Source organism: Gossypium hirsutum, chromosome D04 (assembly GCF_007990345.1).
Source record: "Gossypium hirsutum isolate 1008001.06 chromosome D04, Gossypium_hirsutum_v2.1, whole genome shotgun sequence".
Lineage (NCBI taxonomy): Eukaryota > Viridiplantae > Streptophyta > Magnoliopsida > Malvales > Malvaceae > Gossypium > Gossypium hirsutum.
The window spans coordinates 10,625,338-10,645,701 of record NC_053440.1 but is presented as its reverse complement, the minus strand read 5'-3'; the positions used below and the strand labels follow the sequence as shown (position 1 = coordinate 10,645,701).

Below are 20,364 nucleotides of genomic sequence, written 5' to 3'. Positions count from 1 at the left end.
GCTTGCCAACAAATGAGAATATATCCTTCCATAACAAACAAAAAGTGACATGTATTAAAAAAGAAAAAGTAGGAAATTTGATTCTTTGCTCTTTATAAGGTTAATATTTTAGTTTCATTTCTACTATTGAGTCAGGACCAATCAATTAGGCTGCTAACATCTTCACTTTTACTCCTCAAACTATGTTCTCTTTAGCTCTTCATTGCCTGGCCTTATGCTATTCAGATTGTTGGATAAAAAGTTCATTTTTAATTGTTTTTACGTATTTGAAATATCATAACTGCATTTCTACCTTTAAAAATGTAAATATTTTAAGAAAACTGAAAATTTCAAACAATATAACTTCGATACTTTGAAATTCAAGATTCAAAAAAAATTAACCAAAACAATGTAAGAATTTCGTGAAACAAATGTTTCCTTCTTGTTTTTGAAGACACGATGTCTGCAAATTTAATATTTACTTCTTTTTTATCTTTGCTTTTCGTTTAGCTTAGACTTTGTATTCAACCCTTTTCAATTATTATATTTAGAAATAAAAATTTATTGCTGGGAATTAACTCGTATATGCAACGACCAAGTAAATAAAGTAAAATAAAAAAAATTCAATACACAAATTTTACATGGAAAAACTCCTCAAAAGAGGATAAAAAATCACAGGCAAAAGGAGATTTCACTATAATAAATAAGAGTACAAAAGATAGAGATAATTAAACGAAAAACCCAAAGCCCCAAAAGAAAAAAACCCTTCGAAACAAAGAACATAATTCTCTCAATCTAAATATTTTTGTTGTATGTAACCTAGAGTAACTAAGGCCTATTTATAGGTTGAAATTCGTAGCATATATGACTACAATAATCCTAGGTTAATTAGAGTTTAAGTGGGAAACTAAAAACATAGTTTAACTGGGAGAAGAAAGTCGAAAAAATTGAGGTGCACGTTGCCACGTCGTGATGTGGCATTCGCGTCGTCGGGACAAAGGCTCTCTTCTTATTGTGACACCGGTTGTTCATCGAGATGAAGAACACTTCCTCGTTGCGATGTCACACACTGTTTAGTCCGAAAATGCGAGGCATAACTCCACAAATCTCCACATTGACTCATATTTGACTTAATTCCCTTGCCAAGCCCTATTATGAGCCTAATTTGCTCTTTTTCGGATACTCACCAAGTCCAAGAAATGCTCGAACTTAGAAACTGGAAGACTTTTTGTCAACATGTCAGTTAGATTATGTTCTGTGCCAATTTTAAGAATTTAAACATCCCCTTGTATGATCACCTCTCAAACAAAATGATAACAAATGTCTATGTGCTTCGTTTTTTTGTGATGGATTTGATCTTTGGTGAGATGTATGACACTTTTACTATCACAATATACGACAACTGCCCCTTTTTCACTAAACATGCCTTTTAACCGTTTCCTTTACAACTTCGGTAATTGTCATGTATTCTGCTTCAATAGTAGATAAGGCTATTGTAGCTTGAAGTGTAGCTTTCCAACTGATGGCACAATCTCCAAAAGCGAATAGATAACTTGTGAGAGACCTCCATCGTTCTAAGACTCTTGCATAATCTGAATAAACATATCCGACTAAGCCTTTTTGGCTTTTTCTAAACTCTAAGCACATGTTAGAAATACATCGTAAATATCTGAATATCCACTTAACTACATGCCAGCGTAACTTAGTTTGACCACGTATCTATTAACAACACTAACTACATGTGAAGTACCGTTTACCTTACAGGCATGGCGTCTTTCATCCATGGTCTTACACCATTACCATTTTATCGTGTACCATGTCACCGTGGCACTTTCATCCATAGTCTTACACTACATACTTCATATTAGATTGCCATAACTTATTTCATCTATTTTCTTATGTCATTTATCTTGTACCCGATTGCCATAACCTCTTTCATTTATGGTCTTACGCTATATACCGTCGTCATGGTGTCGCCCCGAAGGACTAGTCGAAACCGCCATCGCATTAAATACCATTCTGTAATTTCATTTCCCAAATCCTCCTCCTATTACCTCTTTAACACCACCCAGCCTTGATGCTCGAATACCGTAGTGTTCCCTTCGTAAGGCATAGGGCTTTGCCCGAGGCGGTATCTAATAGGTTCATTTCTCATTCCCATTCTAACTTCATCTAATCCCCTTGAGGTTTACCCACAACCATGCAATGCATGCTCATGCCACCATATCTCATGTTTATGCAACATGACATGCTTAAACAGTATAGACCATAACAATAGGTTTAGAGTTTGGAACTCACCTGAATCATTATCATTCCCATAGCTTAACTTCCTTGAACGCTAGAACTTCCATTCTCCTTGCAGTAACTAAGTATTCTAACCGAAAACCATGGGTTATACTCAATATCTCAACTTAAACCTGTTTTCTAGAAACATGTAGAACCCTTGAAACAGTTCTAGATTTATTTCTTAACTCCTATGTACATAGAAAGGTTATGAACCTTACTCGCTTATTGTTTTCCCTACTTTTCCAGCTTCATCCTCATGAAGTCTGTTCCATGCAAAACCTTCCATAACTATTCTTTGTTTGAGCTATCGAAAAATATGAAGCACGAAAGAATTTGGAACAAGGCCGGGAAGAAAATCATCCATGGGAAGTTGTTTCTTAGCTATTTATAGCCCTTCTCATGCTTCTTCCAACTGTAGGAGAACTATACATTCTCAATCATTATGTCTCTCATTAAAGAACCGACCAGTTTCATCCTAATCGAACAAGAATTGGATCTCAACCATGACAAAATCGACTTCTAGCTTTCCTTTTTCTGCCAATATAGGCTGCCAATTTAGTCCCTTAATTATCCTTAATTTTGGGTTATTATAAATTCAAGTTTTATAGTTTAACCCGATGAATAATAATAAACATATACGGATACACGGGTAACCACAAAAAACACACATGATTGCTCGTTCGAGTGATAACAACGAAACACACTTGAGCACCGAAGTGCTAAGCCCGTAGGCATCATCTTTCATAAGACAATACATCCCTCCAGAATGCATTAGGGTATTCGTAAAGACAAGACTCAGTTATCCGTAACAAATGCGGGATTCTGGTTTAAACAGTGTATTCTCCATAAATAAGAATCATTTCATATCATATCCTATACAATGTGCAAATAACCTATTGACATGCTAATTGTATCCTATCTTATCTTAATTTCATCTAAACACATTTAACACATTAGTTCATTTATTTACAATTCAGTCCAACGCTCACCTTTTTGTACCAAGTTGTAAACAATTTAAAGTATATTTATATAACATAAATAAAAAATTCAAACACATACATCACAATTACATATATAACTATACCATATGAACTTACCTGGTAAAATCAGTGATAATTGAAGTGTTAGAGACTAATATGCAATTTTCCCCTTTCCTCGATTATTTATCGATCGATTTAAATCTATACGATAATTTATTTCAATTTATCAGTTTCAATTACATAATAAAACTTTATTTTATGCATATGACAGTTCAATTTCATTTTAAAAAATTCCCCTAAATTTTTACATTTTATTCAGTTTAGTCCCTAAAACTGAAACTATCATAACTTTCACATTTAAGCCCCGTTTTTCAATCTGATTTCAATCACATCCCTCCACATTCATCCAGCACCTATATTTACAAAAAAACATGCTAATTTCAAAAAAATTCACTTTAGTCCCTGTACTCAAAATTTTCAAATTTCTCTTTATAATTTAGTCCTCATTTATATCTAAGCAACAAAATCTATCAATTTAATACCAAAAGCTTTAATATTCAATAATGAGAACATTTCAAATCTTTAACAGTTTTGAAAATCAATACATGAGTTAGTTAAACCGAGCTACAATGATCTTAAAAACATAAAATCCATGAAAAATGGGTTGGAACACCTTTACCATGCAAGGGCTGAACTTCCTTGAAGCTAAAACAATAGCTTCTCTGACTTTCATTTTGTTGTTTGGTGGTAAAAGGTAAAAAAAAAAGATGAGTTGGTTTATTTTTCTTTTAGATTTTATGATAAAACATTTTTTATTACTTTAATTAATATATTTTTATGCAATCAAGACATTAAAGCCCCACCAACAATCCATCATAATAAAAAATAGCTTAATTGCCATTTTAAACCTTAACTTAATTGCTAATTAAGCCCTTGAACAAATAAAATTCTATAAACCCCAAATAAGATAAAATATTATAAGATAATGATGTAATGGTCATGTTAGTATATATATAGTGTTGAATAAATGAAAATCATGCAACATTTGATTGTTGTTGCTTCAACAATTGATGTGATATTTTATAGCTTGGACCTATCAATCGGGTCGGGCAAGGGGTGTCAAAATTTCAACCATCTCAGTTTGGCCTACATGAGTGTGGTATGTTTGACAAAACAAGTAGCTTGGTTCAGCTAGGGTGCCAAGACTTCCAACCGATTCCTTGGTGTGCTTGAGGTTATTGGATAAGTAAAGTCTTATCATTATCTCTTTGATGATTAAAGATTTATTTTAGAGATAATTATTATAAATCTCAATGTATTTTTCAAAGGTTTATCTGCTGAATTAAAAGAGTTTATCTTGCTGCTATCTCAGCTTATAAATAGGCATCATTCTCCCTTAGGGCGACACAATTTGTGGAGGTGAATCACTTTTCAAAGCTTGAATATTTTTCTTATCAGCTTGTGTTATTTCTTCTTGTTTTAAGGGTTGATTCGGTTAACCGAAGTGTTGAGATACACTTGAGTGAATTCTTGTTTTATTGTTGCTGTGTGGTGAGGAACAAATAGTTCTCTACTGGGGATGCATGAACTTGTTTGGTAGAGGAGTTATGAGCTTCAGCTGAGAGGGAATGAAGTGTACTTGTAACACCCCAACCTGTTTCAGTCGTCGGATTAGGACTACGGAGCATTGCCATACAAAACAGAACTTTTAACTTCAAAACAAAATAATAAGTCAACTTACAAATTAATTACTAATTAATGAATTTAATCATGACAATAATACACATTTGGGCCTTAATTGAGCTTTTGGGGCCTTAAAAACAATTTGGGGATAATCAGGGATAAATTTAAAATAAATTAGAAAATTTTAGAAAAATATAAAAATTTGAGAAACAGGGGCACACGGCCGTATGACATGGCTCAGACCGTGTGAAAATTTAAAGAAGGGTTAGATGGTCATGTAACACCCCCTAACCCCAAACCGTCACCGAAATAGAGTTACGAGGCATTACCAGACATATCAAATAATTTACAATAATTCTTAAATAAATATTAAACACATTAAGATAAAATCATAAAATCATATAATATTTTAGTACTTGACTTCATTCATTTTTTTATTTTTATTTTTAAATTTCGGCAGCATTTCTGCTTATTTTTACATAAAACCCCCTGCAATTAAAAACCATTTCATTTTCAAATCACAGCAAATTCAACCAATTCATTTCACATTCTCAATTTCTATTCCAAATACTTTCTAATCAACTTAATCATCATAATATCAATTTAAATTTAACAATATACTAAATTAAATAAATATAGATAAACTTCTTTCATTATAATTCATAAACTTATAATACTAATATTTTCAACCGTTTATATTAAAACATAATAACCTTTATACACATCCTATGTACATGCCACATTACCAAAAGAAAATATACATCACCAAAAAGTTTGCTGAAGTCGGGTCTGGCTTTGGATGCTGGTTCAGTACTTGACTTCTACAACCTGCGCACGGAAACAACCGTACGCTGAGTATACATATACTCAGTGGTATCACTATAATTCAATTTATAATTAAATACATTAAATCACACACATACTTTTTATTACAATTATCACTACTAATAAACAATTCAATCATTTAATATTATCAATTAATTATATATATATAAGCATCATTCTTATTTCTTTATTTCAAATTTCAAATTTCAAATTTCACCTTTCACATACACTACACTATATCATTCAAGAAGTAAACTTATTTCATTCACCCCTATTAACTTGACTCGGACTCGACGGATACACGGATTTCAACCAAACACACCAGTATACAGTAATCAGTAACAGTAACAGTATTCAACACACAAAGTGCTGAACCTGTAACAGTAACGGTAACAGTATTCGACACACAAAGTGCTAAATCAGTAACAGTAACAGTAGTCGGCACATAAGTGCCTGATCAGTAAGCCGGCAAATACCCCGTACTCTTCCATATCCTATGGCATGGCAACTATATCCGACTAGCCCGACTAGTTAATAGGGTATTTAATTCACTCTCCAGTACAATTTCCATTTTAGTTCAGTATCAATTATAAATTCCTTATTTCAATCAGTTTCACAGTATTACAGTAATTTATTATTCCAGTAATTTCACAATTCAATGCAATATACATAACAATATTCAGTATTTTCACAATTCACTCAGTACTCAAAACAATATCTAATATTCCATAACTCAGTTCAGTATTAGTTTCAATTTCAATACCACATTATAAATTATGATTTATTAAACACTTACCTTAAAATACTTACCACACATCATTAGCAAATTAAACACTTAATAATAATAAAATTTGAATTATAATGATACAAACCGTAATTCCCGTGTCTATTCCTCGTCCACTTTTTCTTTTCCTTTCCTCGTGGATGCCTCGGGTGCGATATTAGCTACGAAAAGAAATTAAGATAATTTTCATAATCATTAGCACAACACAATTTACTTGCTGAAATTTTTATCTAACTTTTCCTTTTTTTCAATTTAATCCTAACTAAATCTATATATTTTTCTTTCTCAATTCATACCTTCTTGCTACTCAATTTCTTGCCAAACTCATATGTAACTATCTAATTTTTATCATATTTTTATAATTTCGAATTTATTTCAATTTAATCCCTAAAATTAAAAACTTATAGTTTAGTTTACAATTCAATCCTTTATTCAATTCCAATCAAAATTTCTATCAAATACATCCCTAATTTAACAATTTATTCAACATGAACCATGCTTAATAATCTATAAACTTCCAAAACCTCAACTTATTTTTAACAAACTAACTTCTAAAACATCTAAATTAAAAGAAAATGACTTGATTGACTTACCAAATTAAATTCCAAGCTTTAAAAACCCTATTTTCCCTTTTTCTTTCTTTTTCTTCTTTCTTTCCCCTGTTTCGTTTGCTTCTCTGTTTCTTTGTTCTTTCTATTTTGTTTCTTTCCTTTTGCTTTGTTTTATTTCCTTTTATGTTTAATTAATTATTATTTATAAAATATCTATTTTAATAACAAATATAATTAATACATTTGTACCATATCATAACCTTACAATTGTCACTACTTAATTTGTTTATCAATAAAAATCTCATTATATAATTATTTAGTTAATTAATATCTTTTACTTAAATTTGAAGTAAATAATAATTATAATACAAGTGTATATATATTATTATTACACTTGTACCATCTTCTCACCATACATTTGTCTTAATTTTAATTTATTCCATAATAAAATAATATAATTAATATAAATTACCATTTAAATAAATAATTATAATAATTATAATAATTATATACATATAATATTTATATATATAACTTAAACAAAATCTTGAATTTAATGCATATATGCCGCCCCATTTATGGGACTTGGCATATTTGCCTATTTAGTCCTTTTAACTTTCTTTTAATCTATAATTAGACTTTCACTCTTTATTCAATTTAATCCTCCTTTCTAATTATTATTAATTAAGTTAAATTCACCTATCTAAAACCTAATTAAACACACAACTAATCTCGTAAGTATTTCTAATAATTATTTTCGAACTCAATTTAGTAAGACGGAGGCCCGATAATACACACTTTTTCGGTGCCCACGAATTTTGGGTCGTTACAGGTCATGTCCCAGCCCATGTGGCCGCTCGTGTGTATATTCGAAATAGGGTCACATAGCCATGTCGCAGGTCGTGTGCCAGACCGTGTGAAACCTGCACCTAAAATAAAAAGTGTCATACGACTGTATGGCCAGGCCGTGTGTGTCATACGACTGTGTGCTCCAAAATTAGCCCTTAAACGAAACCTTGCCCAACAAGCTACTCCATTTGTACACACAATCAATGGACCTAAACACACCTCAAACATTTATAAACATACCAATTAAAACAACCTAAATCTTTTAACCAATATGCCATTCAAAGGCACCTCATTTCATACCAAAGCAAAATCAATTAAGAGCAAAGCTATAATGCCACTTCTTAATCACCAAACTTAGGTAAAATAGCTACCTAATGTCAACCATTATCATCCCATATTACCATTCAAAATAAGCATATAACTTTTAACATGTACAAGCCAACTATACCATATATGCATATAACCGTACAAAAGTAACCAAAACACAACAAAAGTTATAAATGACATTAAACCCTATATATTAAGCCTTATATATGACATTTATAACCACATCCAAAATATTCAAAAACTACCAAGGTGACTTTTGGATAGTGTGATAAGACTCCGATAAGGTTCCAACAGGTCAAGCTTCCGATAGACTACAAAACAGAAGAAGCACAGTAAGCATTAGTTGCTTAGTAAGCTCGCATAAGATTAACTTCAACTTATCGAACATCAATTGATAAACCATTCAACCAAGTTCATTTCAACATTTAAATATTATACCTTCTTATCCACCATAATCTACATGGTTAATAACCAACATATAAACATAACATCTATGTGATATAGCATATACTAGGACATGAATTTCCAAAATTCATCTTTTCCATCACATGATAAAAACTCACCATTAATATTTCATATAGTCATGAACAACAATCAACTATAAACAGGCCTTTCTTCAACTTTTACTTACCCGTTGAGCTTAATAGAATCATAACGGTTATTTGATTCACTACACTGGCACGAAGCCTGCTAGGCTCAAGGCCTAATTTCATACACCGACACGAAGCCTACTAGGCTCAAGGCCTGATTCATTACACCGCATGAAGCCTTCTAGGCTTAAGGCTTGAATCGTTAAACCGGTACAAAGCCTGTTAGGTTCAAAACCCAATACATGTCCCCAATATAACTCAATTTCCATCAATCAACAAAATTGTAATCACAACCACCTTGACTAATTAAATAGAACAATTAACTAATATTTTAATATAACAATTTGTATAATACGAGCTTATCTCGATAACTATGGTTGTAAAAACAGAGTTGAATGCTAGTCCAAAGCTTTAGCTTTTCCCCGATTTAAGTCTGGTTTTAGCGTATCTTGATCTAAATAATATTTTCATTCAATTAAGTATTTCAAATAACTTCAAACATTCAATTCAAACCTATAATCCAAATTAATCAAAAAATACAAAATTACCCCTAATATTTTAACCTTTATACAATTTAGTCCATTGGTTTATAACTTGCAAATTCATCATTTTTAATTGAAACACATATTAACCGTTTTCCCCTAGGCTTATATTAACCCACATTCTTCCTCAATTTACAAAATATACATGGAAATTTACACTTTTAACAAATAAATTCTTAAACTGTAAATTCACTAAAAATCATTTAACAAAACATGTCTATTTAACAATCAAACACAATAAGCTACCAATTAAATTTAAAATACATTCAAAATCATTCATGGCAAGCCTCTAGACTTTTAAAAACTTTACAAATTAATCCCCGAGCTAACTATACCAAGCAAATCGAGCTTAAAAACATAAAAATCATTAAAAATAGAACTCAAAAGTATACCATGCAAGGTAAGAAAGAATGGCCAAATGTTTCTCCCTTCAACAATGGTGAAATTAGCCAAAACAAGGAAAATGATGAAGATGATACAAGTTGTTTTGTTTATGTTATTATTTATTTACATATTTACCTTTTTGCCCTTTAAAACTAATCAAATTTCAAGATTTTAATCATCAAAATCGTTCGACATATACCTAATTGGTATATTTACCTACTTAGTCCATTAATTAAATATTTCATAGTCATTTGACTTATTTTTCCTCATAAAATCAACTTTTGCACTTATTCCCATTTAATCATTTTACTTAATTAACTATTTAAGCATTAAAAATTCTTAACGAAAATTTAATACGACCTTAATATAAACATATAAACATTAAAATATTTAATTAATCGTCAGAATTATGGTCCAGAGACCCTATTTTCGATGTCACTGAAAACTGGATGTTATAGTATCATTGATTCAATTTGGTCTTTGAATAAAGATATATCTTGAGCGAGATAATTTCATTGTGTTTGAATTGTATAAATAAAGATTGATTTTTTTGTTTCTTTTCCTTTAGATATTTTCATACATTTTCTATATTTGTTCAATTTTACGTTACAACGAACGTTATGTAGAATTATCATCTTCATATTTACAAACTAATTACATTTTAGTTTAAGATGTGTTTGGTTAATCAAATGAAATAATTGGTTCATGCATAATCTACCATGCAATTTTAATTAACTTTAACATGTTTTCACTAAGTGAATGTTCAATCGTAAGACACATTTATTTATGCGATTGATTTATAAGATTATCAAATCTAGAATATTTTGAAAATAGGGGGAGATTGTTAGAATATTTTCAATATATATAGTGTTTCAATAGTTGCAAATGAAAAATTATAAGTAACCAAGAGCTGTTACTATTCATAGTGATAAGGTATGTCACTTAAATACTGAAAGTTATGTAACTTGGTTAATTAATGAAGAATTATAACTATTCAAGTATATATCTATTGAATAGTTAAGGTTATTAGTAATAGATGTGACTTTCCACAAAAGCATATTGGATAGTTATGTCTTAGTGAAGAGACATAAAAACTCCTATCAATTTGCAAGATAAACAAAAGAAAAAACGTAGAAATATAGTTTCTTTCTATTATTTCACCATTTTTTTTATTTAAAGATTATTCTATAAAGAATTATTGCAAAAGTTCTTTATAGAAATTGACACTCTTGTTATGCTCCACTCAATGCTTAGTGGACTGTTTTCATCAGTGCAAAACTTCGACAGTCGTGAGGTTTCATTATATGCTCGAGGTTCATTTGCTAGTAACTCTTTTAAACACTAATTTATATGAAGAGAAAATAAAACCTTAAAGATAGTGACATTGTTACATGCCTTGAAGCCTTCGATTAATTTTTCATAAGTTCATTTTTATCCCCACTCACTAACACATTCTTTTAAAGAAATACCAAAAGAACAACAAAGCAAAAGAAGTTCTTAGTCAAATGAAGTTTTCAGTTTGTAACATAATATACTTGACAATAATGTTGAAACCAAACATCATTATTTTACGTTTAACTATTAAACTACTCCAACTTAGGCCTCAAAGCGCCCACCGGCAATACATGTCAACCACAAATCCTTAGCAGCCAAAGTGAATTTAGAAGAAATTTTTTTAATTTGAGTCCCATAGGAACATCTTTATTTAGTGAGAACAGTAGATGGAAAAACAGTGATGAAACCTGATCCCAGCTTAAAATAGCGAGCCTGGAATGCCTTGGTCATCATGGCAACAGATGAATGATGTGTATCTCTCCATGACGCGATGGCACTCTGGGCACCTCATGTTCTCAGGGGTCCTTATGATGGTCGGGAACTGGAACCGACAACAAGGGTGAGCAACATCATGAAGCTTGTCATGGTACTCTTTGAATGCCATATCAAATCCTAGTTCAGCTATGTTCACTTTCCATTCATCATAACCACCCAAAGTAGGCAAAACTGTGGTGGAATGGCCATTCACCACTATATTAGACCCTCTACTAAGCACTGCCCATCCACCTTCTCTGCCATAGCTAAGCAGCTTCTTTATTTGTTGCATCATTGGGTCTTGGTCATCTGCCCTGCCTAACTGAATCTTCGAAAACAGCATACTTTCTAACCTGGTCCAAAAGAACCACACCATGGTCGGGTCTTGCCAAGCATAGCTAAGCTTCTCCGCATTGATAATTCCTACAACTTTCTTCACATGCTCCCTTTTCCTGCTTTTCCCCACATAAACAATCTCAAGAGGAATGCGAGACGCAGATGCTACACTGCGTGCTGAATTTGCAAATCTTCTTACCCACTCGACATCATCCCCTCCATACAAGAAAATGTATTTTTCTTCTTTAATCTGATCAAATTAGACAGAACAATTGAAGTTCAAATTTTAATATTGGATGCATATACCTGTAGTAAAAGTAAACATTTATGTACCATTATTTCTAAAATCTTGATGAAAAAACCAAAAAGTTGGGAAAATTTGAAGATATCATATATACCCAATTGAGGACCGTTGGGTCAATTCCATCAACCAGAAGATCAAGCCTCCATGTCTCTTCCCTCCAAAGAGCTTCTTCTCTTAAACTAGTAAAGGGGAAAGCAGTGCTTCCCCAGATCCACATCATGTGAATTGCATTAGGGGAAACCACCTTCCCTTGAGGATCAAGCACCACAAGGATTGGCTTTGTCCTGAAATGCCAAACCTCCTTGATGAACCTGATGACCGGCTTCTTTATGACCAAAGGGTCCTGCACTGAGTACCATGGCATGGTACTTTGTAGGTTCTCGAACTTGGTTTGCATTTCTTCAGGCAATGGGATGATGGAATGATCCACAATTGGGATCCAAACGACTTCATACTGACTCTCGAGCCTCGTTGCATGGATCCTTGATTCATTATATATCTGCTCAAGAATTGCTAGCTCATCGTTGGCGAATTCGAGGCTTGAAATGAGCAAGAGCACATTTTTCCTTCTTAGCACGTCCAGGCTAACCTGTTCAATGTCGCACAACATTATGAAATATATCCTACAAACTAAATGATTAACAAACGAACTGTTATAATTTTTGTAAGAATGCAATACTTGTCTCTTTGTAGCACCATCAAGAAGCGGTAGTTTATCATCCTTATCATAAATTAAGGCCTTGAGAACTTTCATGTTGTCGATATGCAAGGCGTTCGGGTCAAAGAGTGTCAGAAGCAATTGATAAAATGCAACATCTGTCTTTTCCTCTGCAATTAACAATGATCAAATCATCAGTTAATATTTTCAATTAGTTTCATGGACGTTAGATAATATTTAATGGTTATTTATGAACCTATATATTGGTAGCAAAGGTTCAGCTGCTGCTTTAGGAGTTCATATATGTTTCTGAGTTTGTGAGCCAAGGTGGACAGCTCCCACGACTCTGTGGTTGATATTCCGAACCTGAAATCAAAGTAAACAATTAATCCAACAAGTATTAACCTACCAAACTCACAACGTTGTTTATACGTAAAAGATGAAGCAAAACATACTCATGACCCATGCTAGAAAGGTTGGAAATTTGAGTTGCACAAGCCACCATACTCCTGATGGTCCAATAGACAGCAGTTGGGAAGAGGTTTATGGCAGTCTCCAATACCGGTACATCCTGAGAAATGTATGTTGATGGCAGCTGTGTGAACTGAACAACACATTTAGTAAGATCTATCATTGCCCGAATCAAATTGTTAAGTGCATCAAATCGGGGTTTCAGAGGAGCTGTGTGCTCCAGGAGAGACGGCAATTGCCTCAGGATTGCCATTGACTTGGCAAGTTGGTTAGTTGAGTAAATCTGAGCAAGAAGCCAGAATTCTCCATAGTTCAAGGCAAAGGCTGATAGGGATAATACTAGCTTAGCATCCCATGTATAGCTTGATAGCAAGTTGAATATTGCAGTTGTTGTTGCATGTGCATCCGAACCCCCCAAAGCCTTGTATGATAGCTGGTAGTTAAATATACATGTTAGTATATACGAATAACAAGTATGCAATGATTTTACTAGTTAAACAGAAAAAAGAGAGAGAGAGACAGTTTTCTGAAAATAATTTTCAGAACCTCGGAGGCAATTCGGTCAATGGTATACGTAAGAGCTTCAAGCATAACTATATGGTTTGCTTGTAGGGCTTTCTCTTCCATTTCGATTTGATCTTGAGTAGTACCCTGCAGCAAACAATAGAAAGTATGAGCATTTTCAATCATTGATTTAAACAGGATAACATGCAGCATATGTTATACCTTAACAAGAAAATCAACATGCTGGGTAGCTCGATTGAGGATGTCCTCAACCAGATTGAGTAGAGGTCTAACATCAAATTCTCGACCATCAGGAGCATGAGTTGCCAATATTTGCTTCATCATCACATTGTCATCTGACAAGCTTAACATGCTCCCACGGTCACTTCGGATGAGTGCATGAGAACCAGTATGACCCTTCATGAGTGCCTCACCTGTACTAGGTTTGCTGATACTAGCACCGGGAACGCCCATGTGTTGCTGACCGACATGAGTGTTATTAAGGAGTGGCTGATAAGTAGCACCTCGGTTTCCAAGGAATGCCTGAGCAGCCGCAGCAGCACCCGGATTATTGGCGAGTGCTTGAGCAGCACCAGGGTTATGGAGGAGTGCCTGAGCTGCAGCAGTAGGATTGTTGCTAGGTGCGGTCAGTGGTGCCTGGAGAGCCCCAGAGGTGGTCTTCTTCTGCTGATCCATTGGATATACTAGAGAGGCAAAATAAAAAACTTGAGTATGGTTGCAGAAGGGAAGAGATGGCTTGTGCCTTAGTTGGCATCAAACAAGTCTATTTATAGTCATTGCAAAAGGAATAAAGCCTAATTGAATCAACTTCCTTGCTTAGCCAATTCAATTATTGAATTATTAACAGGATTTATTTTGCTTTAGGTACTGGTCCATCTGTCCCACCTCTTCTCACTTTATTTTCTTTTGTCTGGTATTTTGCTGCAGTGTTTATAAAGCGTAAATTGATTGTCATCAATTCCAAAGAAACAAAAACCAGCACTTATTTCCCAATTATAGACCACCATCAGAAAATTTGATAATAATTTAGAATAAGAACAGTTTGATTTTTTTCAGTTTTTCTCGTGCTGGCCATGATTGAACCATGTTATACGGAGCTAATTAAGCATGCCAAAAATTAAACAAATAGTTCCACGCAACATATTAAAAGATTATATATATATATATAAAGAAAGTCCCTTGGAGTCTGGAGAGAATATACAGTATCAGAAGCCTTCAATAAGCTCGCCCATCAAACTGATTGACCAGTAATGTGCTTTGCTTTTTTTAATTCATTTGATATTTTTCGTTTATAACTTGGGAATTTTTTCTCCTATAACAAACAAAGAGTGACATGAAGACAAAACTAAGAGATTTGTTTCTTTGCTTTTCTTTCAGGTTTGTAAGTTAAATAGATTGAGATTTAACAGCCCCCAGCACATCTAACATCCTTAAGCAAAATTTTGATTTCGCTTTTGATTATTATATGGAGAAAAGGAATGTAAGCAATAGATTCTTTTTCCTTTCAACTGTTTCCAAGTTAACATGTTCCATTTCTTTTCTCTTAAGCTTTTCTGTCTATCCTTGTTACAGTTTGTCTGCTTGAACCTCTTTTTATTTGAGGGTTTCTGGTTATTCTTTTCTTTCCTTGGCAATTTAATTTGGCTTATGTTATCCGCACAAGGGATAAGCATGAGATACAAATATATTTCTGTGGTTTATATTTTCAATTTGGAGGATCATATCTTGTATCCTTGTATTTGTCACACATAATTATTTTAACAAAAACTACGAGTCCCTGGAACATAGACTTCTAACATTCATGTCTGTTACAAGTTGGCTAACCAATATGCAGCTGAAGGAGTCTTGGCACATGCAGATTATGCTTAATTGCATGCTAGTTTTGGTTAGTTCATTTGTAGCTTAATTTTGTTAAGTTTTAACTCTAGTTTGCTAATGCACTGATGTTTTAGGTGTTGATTGACTTGATTTGTTAGTTCTCTTTATGTTCAAGTTACCTTTAAACAAGTTTCCATAATGCTTAGTGGGAGTGGTTGAAATTTGCTTTGTATTTGGTAACTATTTGACCATATATGATGTAACTTTTGGTGGAATGAATATAGATCAATTTAACATCTATTGTTGCTTGTTTTTGTTCCTTTGTTTTTTGTTTCTCTCTTTGCAAAACATCAATAATTGGTATGAGAGTCTATTGTCTTTGAGAACCATTGTTTTTGTTTCTTGTTGAGAAAGACAAAATTTGTTTATCTCTTTGTTGTTGATGGTAACATATCATCAGGAAGTTTCTTACCACCTCCACCTCCTATCTTCACTAGAGAGAACTACTACATTTGGGTAGTGAAGATGAAGACTTACCTCTAGTCTTATGACTTGTGGGATGTGGTTGAGACAGATAGAGAGCCATCACCCTTAAGAGCAAATCCAATCATTGGTCAAACCAAACAACATAGTGATGAGTGTGCCAAGAAATATAAAGAAAATTCATCCTTGCAGAATGGTGTATCAGATGTGATTTTCACCAGAATCATGGCCTATGAGACTCTCAAACAAGCTTGGGATAAGCTGAAGGAGGAGTTTTAAGGCTTAGAAAAGGTAAGGCAACAACAGCAGCTCATCAATTTGAGGAGGAACTTTGAGAACTTCAAGATGAAAGAGACTGAGACTGTCAAGCAGTATTCATGTAACAACTATTACCCGATCTGATTGTCGAGTTCGAGTAATGGGATGTCACATTTGCTGTCGGAGCAACATTGTCAATATTTCATATAAAATCAACTCTATGATGATAAACATACACTTCAATTCTATTTAAACTAAGCACTGATGTACCTAAATTGGAAGTCTGAGCATGAAATATGACTAAATTGTAAAATTTCAAATTTAAGGGTTTGATATTGATACTTGATTGTTTGGTATTGATACTTTATTAAAATTAACAATACCATCAATTGGTATTGATGCCAAAAAGTGAATCTATTTGTTTTACAAAATTTGTTCCCAAACAAGGGTATCAATACTTGGCTTCTTGGTATCGATACCTTAAGGAAATTATCGATACACATTTAAGTATCGATATGGTTTTGGCATTCTATTTTTTTTTTAGAGAATTGTTCAAATGGTCACGTATCAATACCTAATGTCATATTATTGATACTTTATTACTAAAATTTCAAAAATTTCCTTTAATATGCCCATTTCATTTAACACACTTAACATTCAAATGGTACCTCTAAACTCGCAAACCAAGTCAAATTCAACCACAATTCATTCATACATCCTATACCAAAACCAATTCATTTATCATACCATATTTGGCACCACAGTACATCATTCAAAAACTAATAATACAAGTCATTCTATCAAGAATTTCAAGCTTCCAAATCGACAATCATTTACTTATCTCCTATTCTATTCAACTATTAAGACATACATCAATCATAACATGCTTTACATTCACTTCTAAACTTCTAACATATCTTTCATACATTAGTACCTTATAAACTTATTTGTTCATGCCAATTTTAACATAAACATGGCTTAACACATTATTCAATTATTCTACTAGCATAATCATTCAAGATACTTATCTACTTAAATATATATATCCTCACACCCATTTCACATATCAAGCATAAACATAACACATTAATATACAAATAATTCATACCACCATCTACTAGGATTAACATATGCAGATGCCATGTCAAAATATCAATTCATTCATCAACTTAGCATTATATAAACATAAGACTCATTATATGCATGCCACCAAAATAATAAAACATCACCAACATGATGTGTCCGGGATCTCGGCTAGATGTTGATATCAACGAGTGTCCAAGATCAAAACCTAACCTGTGCACAGAAAACAAAACCGTACGCTGAGTATAACTCAATGGTATTTCAATGATCCAAATATTAAATCATACTATAAATCATAAAAAAGCAATGAATTGAAGATCATAAGGTGCATATGTCATTCAACTATTAAACTATGCTATTTTAACATATTTACAATAATTTCATCATCTAATACATTTATACCATAGTTGACATCACAAAAAGTATATTGTCACATTTTTATTTCAATTCTGAGTTTCCAATATCAATCATCATCATAAATATTTGTCTCAATTCATTTCAAAATTCATTACTTCATTTTACATTTTATACTCTTTATTAACCTGACTCTGATTCGGATGAATACACGGATCCAACCAATCACACAAGTTTGGCACCTAGTGCCTATTGGATATATCTGAAATAGTAAGTCATGCTCAACGCTAGTCAGTATAACCTAAAAATAGGTGTGTCCAACACTCCTCAACTCGTAGTCGTAATAACATTGAACTATTCCTATCTTATGGCATGCCAGCTATATTTGGCTCTGCCCGAACAATTAATAGGATAACCATTCTTGATTTCCATTATAAGCCAATTTCTCAATTCAATAAAATCTGTTCATTAGCCAATCATCAATACATATACATGTCAACAAAATTCATCTCAATTCATATTTAATTTTGCATTTACATCATTATACAATAATCTCAAATCTATTTAATTTAGTCTTTACCGTAAACAACCAATCAATTCAAATTAGTTTAGCTTAAATTATTAATTTAAACTCACCTTATGATCTTACCAAGCAATACAATTCATAATTTCAGCAATTGAAATGGTTTCGGATTATAGAAATACAAGCCGTAAACTCCAAACTATTCATTAACAACTTTGTCTTTTCCTTTCTTCTTTGAGGAATTCGAGGTCAACGTTAGCTACGAATTAGCATAAACATACCAAATCATCAATATACAAACAAATTCACACTCAATTTAAGATTTAAGCAACTTTTATAATTTATTCAATTTAGTCCCTAAAATAGATACTAACATAACTTTCAATCAAGAACTCATATTTTCAATACGTTTGCACTATAGTCCAATTGGGGCTTTCTAATTCTCATTTCTATCACAAATTTCAATTTTTTTTGCATTTTATTCCCTATTATATGAAATTAATAAATAACTTTGCAATTTAATCCTTTTTCACTCCTAAGCTTGTAACCTATCAATTTAGTACCTAAATCTTCAAGATAACATCAATGGCATTTTCTAAAACTTTAAAAATTTCAAAAAATAACATACGGGTTAGTTAGATTAAGCTTCTTGGATTTCAAAAACATAAAAATTACAAGAAAAGGACTATATTGAGCTCACCAATTTAAGCTTTAAATATCAAACCCTTAAGTGCCGAAATATTCTTCTTCAACCTATGGAGGTTCAGCTTTGAGAGGATGAAGAGAAAATAAATGTTTCTCTTTCTCTCCACGAAGCTAATAAATTTCCATTTATTTTATTTTCTTTATTTTTCTTTTCTTTTCATTAAAATTTTAATGAAATCAATTTATCAATCGTCCACTGTGCATGTTGAAATGGAATAATTTTCATTTTTTCCCTTGCTCTTTGTTTCTAATTAACAATTCTCTAGAAATTGAACTTTTACTACTTTTACAATTTAGTCCTATACCTAATTAAGCACTAATTCGTAAAAAATACCTATTTAAAATTTAATTCACATATAATATAACCCCATAAATATTTAAAAAATATATATTACAGCTTTGATTTACTAAAAAGGGATCCCGAAACTAGATTTTTTGACACCACTGACTTTTGAGTCATTACAATTCAAACAGGATTATGGTCGTTTTCAACAAGATTAGACTGCTTGGAGACCAGTTCAATGATAGAAGAATTGTGGAGAAATTCATTATAACTCTCCCTAAAAAAATGAGTCAAAGATCTTATCTTTGGAAGATTCAAGAGATCTATCAACAACCTCTTTGTCAGAGTTGATAAATGTCCTCCATTTTTAAGAGCAAAGGAGATCAAATAGGCAAGAGGAGCACTCTAAAGGTGCATTCCAAGATAGGAACAAGGAAGGTTCGAGTTCCTTAAGAAAAAAGGTAAGAAGTTGGAATGAAATAAGGAAGAAGCAAAAGAGAGACAATAGAAAGAAGAAGTATTCACAATGCTCTCACTACAAGAAGACCACACACTTGGAGAAATATTGTTGGTTCAGTCCATACAATTAATGTAGAGCCTGTAAACAACCTGGACATAAGAAAAGAGTATGTAAAAACAAAGGGCAGCAACAGAATGTGCAAGCTCAGGCTACTGATGGAAATCAAGCTTAGGAGGAACAAGTGTTAACTACTTCATGTTTTGCAACCCGTAGCAGAGTTAAGGATTAGTTGATTGACAGTGGCTGCACAAATCATATGACCTCAGACGAAACCTATAGCATCCATAACCCATCTTCGTTGTCGGATTAGGGTTACAAAATGTCATAGTACAATTTGAAACATTTAAGTTCAAACAAAACAACTATTCAATTTAAATTGTATCATTCATATAAACAGTTCGTTTATAGCATAAAATACAATTACGGGCCTTAAACTGGGCCTATGGGGACCTAG

At 32.6% G+C, this 20,364-nt stretch overlaps 1 protein-coding gene across 1 annotated transcript; it reads right to left on the bottom strand.

Annotated features, from left to right (window-relative positions):
- Window positions 1–11,283: 11,283 nt before the first annotated feature.
- Window positions 11,284–14,601, bottom strand: LOC107926082 (protein SIEVE ELEMENT OCCLUSION B). Its single transcript, XM_016856877.2, has 7 exons — window positions 14,085–14,601; window positions 13,905–14,009; window positions 13,343–13,791; window positions 13,144–13,253; window positions 12,909–13,057; window positions 12,324–12,818; window positions 11,284–12,175 (listed from the first exon to the last, which is right to left on the bottom strand). Exons 1-7 carry the CDS (start codon window positions 14,556–14,558, stop codon window positions 11,534–11,536), a joined length of 2,424 nt encoding a protein of 807 aa, XP_016712366.1. The 5' UTR covers window positions 14,559–14,601; the 3' UTR covers window positions 11,284–11,533.
- Window positions 14,602–20,364: the final 5,763 nt, after the last annotated feature.

Coding starts and splice junctions, on each gene's coding strand:
- LOC107926082 (XM_016856877.2), bottom strand. CDS start 14,558: ATGGATCAGCAGAAGAAGACCACCTCTGGGGCTCTCCAGGCACCACTG. Junction 14,010..14,084: donor ATGTTGATTTTCTTGTTAAG/GTATAACATATG, acceptor TGTTTGCTGCAG/GGTACTACTCAAGATCAAAT. Junction 13,792..13,904: donor TTGACCGAATTGCCTCCGAG/GTTCTGAAAATT, acceptor TTTAACTACCAG/CTATCATACAAGGCTTTGGG.